Source organism: Spodoptera frugiperda, chromosome 29 (assembly GCF_023101765.2).
Source record: "Spodoptera frugiperda isolate SF20-4 chromosome 29, AGI-APGP_CSIRO_Sfru_2.0, whole genome shotgun sequence".
Classification (NCBI taxonomy): domain Eukaryota; kingdom Metazoa; phylum Arthropoda; class Insecta; order Lepidoptera; family Noctuidae; genus Spodoptera; species Spodoptera frugiperda.
The window spans coordinates 11,673,279-11,679,853 of NC_064240.1; the positions used below are offsets into that span (position 1 = coordinate 11,673,279).

Here is a 6,575-nt window from a genome sequence, read left to right on the forward strand (position 1 = left end):
ATAAAATTTTTGATTTTATTATTTGGTTCGTTTTACTTATCCATTTGATCTTACGATACGATAGAATATCTAAATGATATAATGTAAGTATCTTAAGGTGTGTATGGATGGGATGTAGATTCAAAAATTATTGTGCCGATAGTTGTATCTGCCAATGGACTCATAGCCAAAAGCCTCGACCAACACCTGAGTGGGGTAACGTTAAATGATTGGGCCAAGGGCCTGATGCAAAAAGTAATACTTCTGTACACGCGCGTATTTTCCGTAGGTAGCATTTTTCCCGCTACTAAATTAAATATTTCAAAATAATTAGAACAAGTATTGGAAATACATAAAGAAGAAAGGTTAAAGAAAGACGTCGATAGGTGGCGCTACTCAGAATCGATGCACAAATTAAACCTTAATCCATCAAACTTCATAAATCTACGTCACATCTCATAAACAAGGAATCAAAACTGTGTCTTGTCAACATTGTACGAACAAAATCAAGTAAAGTAAGTTTAAAGTAGATAAAATGTGGAAAATTAATTGTTTATCGCAACAGAGCATAGTGAATATAGGGGTAATTTATACGCTCGGCGTAGTGGTCGTGTTGTCCTGTGTATTCGCACTCGCTGCCACCAAGACCATCAACTACTGCGGCGCCAAGATGTGTGGAGGCACCAATGCACATACTTTCTGCCGGTACCGTGTAAGTAATAGGTAAATTATGACTAAACGAACTAAAAATTATACAACTAGTATATCAAGCTAAAATCCTTGTCATCATTAGAATATATCTGGGTGGGTTTCCTGATGATTGTATGTGGCTGGGTTTCTTCAAAGCTGGATGCGAGTGAATAGTGCATATGAGCAGAAGTGCGAACAATTCGTAGGCTGCATCAGTGGACTTGCTATCAGGTGATGATGAGCGGCTAATTTGTTGGATAGGTTCTTAAAACTAATTTTATTTTTCTATGAACTACACAGGAAGGCCCCAGCAATAAATGTGTGGGGTATGAAGAAGCCAAACTTACAAGTGCAGAGAAGACGAGAGTGCTATCGCGGCTCAACAGTCATAGAAATGTAGCGGCTGGAGGAGGTGTCCGGGGCTTACCTCCCGCTGGGGATATGCTCAAATTGGTACGATAATAAGTAATCTGAGTGCAATAGATGTTATAGACGACTTATTTTAGAGTTTGATGTTTGATAGCGTTGGGTTGAGCAGCTGGCTAATGAAGCCCAGCGCTGGGCAGACCAGTGTCGACCGCCGCGAATCGTTGAAGAACACGATGCTTGTCGCGATCTATGTAAGTTTTGGAACATTGTACCAACGTAATTATCGATATACCTAGTTATGTTTTATATTGCTTCTCAACAGTAGTCCAAACTCACACTCACATGTCAAAAGTAAGGGTCATTCTTCGGGCCTTTACGCCAATTTTGTTAAAAGGCTCATCTGTCATAGAGATCTACAATTAATGGATACGTGCTGATGATGATAAATTAACTACTGCCATCATTTGAAAACCACAAATAACAATTTTAATATAATGCTGAGGGTACTGGTATTTTAGCGAAGCTCAGGGGAGACGCACGTCTCCCTAGGGATGTGCCGTAAAAGGTGGTGCACCATCGGTGCTCCGGAGTAGATCTATTGGAGGACCCAGGACCCGATGCTCCAAACAGGTGTTGAGGGTGGCCACCGGGGTGGTTTTATAGGGAGATAAAAATCCCACACTCTCTACCCTTTCTCTCCAAAAAAAGGTACTGGTGCTTAGTTTGATATACATTTTTTTATACAAAATGTTTTTCTCGATATTGTGCTTTTCCAACAGACTCGTTGAAAGTCGGTCAGTGCGTGGCGTCGGTAGTGGGGAAGGAACCAGTGGAACGAGTCGAGAAAATGGTCGACGCTTGGTACATACAAAGCATATTGTACAAAGGCAATGTCACCTACTATGTGCCGTAAGTTTCAATATAAAAATACAGGAGGCAAAGACTATGATTTAAAAAATATTGCGCACCGCATAAGTCACGGTAGAGGAAGTAATAATGATATTTAAGGTGGTACTAAGACGTACTTTTCAATTAATTTAGTGACTTGGGTTCGCTAACTGGTATTGTTTTTGGTATCAGCCGGTAAACGAGCAAACGGATCACCTGATGGTAAACAATCGTCGCCGCCCATGGACACCCGAAACACCAGAGGCGTTACAAGTGCATTGCCGGCCTTTTTGGGAGTTAGGAATTTAAGTGTTGTCGAGGAATCGTGATTGGGAAAGGAGGGGTAATTGGGCTTCTTTGTCAATAAGCCAATCCAGGTGTTTGTATTGATTAATATCAATCAAAATCTGTTTCTTTGTAGACCACGGAAAGGTGAGAAATACTACGGAGATTTTGCGCAGACCATGTGGGCGAAAAGTTATATGGTGGGCTGTGCCCGCAGTCGATTTAAGGTAAGTGAATCCTAATTATTTTTTATTAGTAGAACATGTAATTAATACCCTTAATACCAATCGATCAATTGCCGGGCGATGGCATCGGTCTACGTAGATTGATTATATTGGGCTCCGGTAACTATCGATCGACACGACGAAACATTCCACGCAATCGACAGATAATCATGTCGGTTATCGATCGATTGCTGTAGTAGAAACTATCGATCGATCGGCCCATTCGTGCCGAAACATGGCTCTTCTACACTTAAACTCGATAATAATAAGATTTTGACTTCTTCGAACTTCATTAAAGCTTCTTGTGTTTTCTTACATCTTTAAATAGACGCCTCGGCATGGTCGTCTCCTAAATGTGGAGCGTCTAGTCTGCAACATAGCACCGTATGGGCCTGAACCGACGATGCCATTGTGGTTACCTGAAGCACCAACCGACGTCTGTCCATCTCGTTCAACGCAATCTACTGTATGGCGTAGCCTTTGTGATTACCGTTAGTATTATACTGATAATAACTTAGAGATAAATATAATAATATGACTTGATTATTAAATATAAGAAAATGTACAGGATTCTAATGAGAATAAACATTTTAAACAAGAAGATGAATTTAAGACATTTAATAAAATTCTTGATTCTAATATAAAAGTCACTATTTCAGAACAAAAACAAACCGGTATTATTTCGCTCGACCCATCTATGTCACTTAAAGAACATTTAATTTTAAATAGTGTATTAGAAATAGAAGCAAATGAGACATTAAACTATGTAGGCAGTCTGGACGAGGTTTATATAGCTCAAGCGGCTAAAGCAGTAATGGAGAATATGTATACGACACAAGCATATTTATTTTCGGTGCCGAAGAGTGAAATCCTTGATTTAGTCGACGTTATTACAATGGAATTTGTCCCTGAAGCGATAACAGAAAATCCGAGATTTAGAAAAAACACTTCGATGAATACTATAATAAACAGAACAGTGAAATTGGAAACCAAAAAAGTAAGAAAAGTCACAAAAGCCAAAAGAAGAAAACATAGACGGAATAAGATTAAAAGACCGGGAATTCATATGGCATTTGTACCTCAAGCGATAACAGAAAACTCGAGTTTTAATAAAAACACTTCGATGAATACTATAAACAGAACAGTGAAATTGAAAACCAAAAAAGCAAGAAAACTTACAAAAGCCAAAAGAAGAAAACATAGACGGAATAAGATCAAAAGACAGGGAATTCATAAAAGGAAATATTTGAAGAAATTGATACAAAAGACAAAAAGTAAGTTAAAATTTACAAAAAAAGTTATAGAATAATTAACAAATTATTTACTGGAGATCGTATATTTGCAGATAACAAAGCCATTAAGAAAAGACATAAGAAAGGACATAAGAAAAGACATAAGAAAAGACACAAGAAAAAAAGAAACATGCTGGAAATGTGTTGACTGGAACGACCAAGAATAAGACGTTGAATCTTTTATTGAATACAGATGTTTCAAATTCAACTGAGTACTATAGGTAAGACAAAGAATTAAAAGATAAAAAAAAGTATATATTTTTTTATATTATGTCAGTGTGTCTAATTAAAATACACTGTGCAAAAGGTGAATGTCAATAACTAAGTTTGATTTCGCTTGAGGGCGTGGTTATGGAATAAGTTGGTCAAACAAGATACATTTTTGATATAAGTTCTGGAATATTTACCTAATAAATGAACATTCGTTTGATGGGAGAAAGTCATATAAGCAGATGTATCTTATATGTCCAGAAAGTTTCAATTATTCACACAAGTGAAGTCTAAATTCATAAACTAATGTTTATGTTGATCATCAAGTAATTCATTCTAGAAATAGTCATATTACTAATTATTTCTAAGTCTTCTTAAAATGTCTGCAGTGATAAATTTCAAAACATGAATTTCTGCCATAATCGCACCAATGGCTCATGTGTGGATGAAGGGCATAATTTCACTAGCGTGTCCGAAGTTACCGAGGATTTTAATTTCACGGGTGTGTATGAAGTTCTTATAATTTCTGATTATAAGTTTGACATCGCCAACCTGCATTGAGCAAGCGTGGTGATTAATGCTTAAAACCTTCTCCATGCGAGAAGAGGCTTTGGTCATCGGTGGCCACTAATAGGCTATTGATAAATGGTATGAAGTTCATTAAATAGTGGAACTAAATGTGGATCTTGAAATTAATGGAAGTCGTCTTGCAGTGGCACCTAAACAACTATTGGAAGATGTGACAGATGAAAGACATTTAACAAGCAGACGTCATTTCGGAGTATTTGATATACATATGTACGGCTTGATGGACCAACATAGCTTCAGTGGCAGCGGCGACGACGCAGACTACATCGTCGTACATGATGAAAATACTACTACTACGACCACTACGACGGAAGATCGTAAGTTTGAAGAAGAACAAGTGATCAGTATCACCAAACAAATATGAATGATTTTTGGATTATTGACTTTTGATAGATATTTTTAAGAATGTTTTATAGGCTAGTTTCCTACAAGACAAATTCAATTTTTTTTTTAAAACATCAAAAAAGATATTTCATATGAATTTTGTATGAAATAGTGATTTTACGTACGTTACGTACATCAGATTTTACGTCAAATAGCAAATTTCTTTCTAGAAAATTAGCTAGAAAACAAAAATAAGTACCTACATCATCAAATCTATGAATGGAATGTGTAAAAATGATTTTTGAATATTTTATTGTATTGAAAAGTCGAAATACTTTATTTTCGAATGAGGAAACTTTATTAATTCTTTTAGGCAAATTTGTCTGGTCTGTCTTACTGAAGAATATGAATATAAACTGCTAAAATTTCAAATCGATTATAACTATGTCTCATAAATTGTTCACAGCTGAATCAGCACGAGAGCTGCAAGAAGCTTTGGAACGTATTGAAAATGATTTGGAACCAAGTGATGTACACGGAAAGGTATTCGACTTATTATTTTATCGTATCGATGTGTTAGTTTTAGTCTGTTTTTTTTTGTGAATAAAAAATGCTCAATTATCCCCTTTCCTAATATTCCCAATCTCAGAACCGCCAATTTTCAAACTTCTAACTTCCAAAAGGCGGTTAACGCACTTGGAACCACTCTGGTTTTTTGACTTGTTTAATGTAATTGACTAACGACCAAGATTAAGTCAACTAAAAATCACGGTTTACTCACGTACAATAATAATGTAAAAAAGCTCTACTCGTTTCGAGTCACAGAGGGACTCTTCATCATGAGCAACAAGTGCAGACGCGGCGACGTCACACAGCCTACTCTCATAATGTACTACTCCATTAATGCACGTGAGTAAACCGTGGATTTTTAATTAATTTATTATGTCTCACGATAGTTATTCCAAAAATAAAGATCAAGTCAATTCAAAATTTTTGAAAATATAATATTTAAAACGTATTTAAATGTAATTAAGATGTTAATAACTTTGACCGTACATCAGGCACGAAGAGATCTGGGTCTGAAAGAGTTGGAAGCAACATCTCGTGAATATGCAGAGACTCCCAGCAACGATACAGACAGTAAAGACCAAGTACTGAATATTTTAAAGTTAATCCCCTCCTGGACGGCGCCTACGGAGACCCCTAACGTAGCTAGTCGTGTGACTCCCCCCCTTGTGATAGTTTTAGCTTTACGTTTGTAATCGTTTAGGTGTATTTTAGATGTATTTTCTTTGTTATGTTTAACTTTAATTGTATAGTTTTTCTAATCGATAAAGTATTTCATATTGTTTGTTTTATTTGTCTTTTATTATTTGAACTATACTAGATACCTTATACATTGCAACTAAACATAGAAACTAGATTTCGTATTCGAATCCAAAACTTGAATGAATTACATTTACGGCAACTGAAACAAAAATCTTGATCTTATTATATCTCATTAGCATATAATTATTAATTAGATTTACATACATGTCATGGATATAAGCACGGATATTAGGTACTCTACTTTCCTAATCCCCTACGTCACAAGTAAAATTATTCATACACAAATTAACGTATTAAAAATGTAATGATGTTATACTAGGTCAGTAAGAATATTTCTGATTGCTACGAACACTTTGTAACAAAGGATTTGGAGCATTAATGAAAACTTAATGACAGG

At 35.9% G+C, this 6,575-nt stretch overlaps 1 protein-coding gene across 5 annotated transcripts; it reads left to right on the plus strand.

The window, feature by feature from the left end:
• Positions 1 to 435: 435 nt before the first annotated feature.
• Positions 436 to 6,205, plus strand: LOC118268340 (venom allergen 3-like). 5 transcript variants are annotated; one of them, XR_007707425.1, is made up of 12 exons: positions 436 to 691; positions 970 to 1,122; positions 1,193 to 1,289; positions 1,818 to 1,947; positions 2,348 to 2,438; positions 2,764 to 2,926; positions 3,095 to 3,709; positions 3,781 to 3,948; positions 4,327 to 4,439; positions 4,651 to 4,842; positions 5,316 to 5,392; positions 5,911 to 5,981. XR_007707425.1 is itself a non-coding variant. In XM_050706708.1 (8 exons), exons 1-8 carry the CDS (start codon positions 515 to 517, stop codon positions 6,109 to 6,111), a joined length of 1,089 nt encoding a protein of 362 aa, XP_050562665.1. In that variant the 5' UTR covers positions 436 to 514; the 3' UTR covers positions 6,112 to 6,205. The 5 variants fall into 5 exon arrangements, 1 of the variants encoding a protein (XP_050562665.1); XR_007707426.1 differs by having other exon boundaries at positions 563 to 702; XR_007707428.1 differs by lacking the exon at positions 1,818 to 1,947 and having other exon boundaries at positions 563 to 702.
• Positions 6,206 to 6,575: the final 370 nt, after the last annotated feature.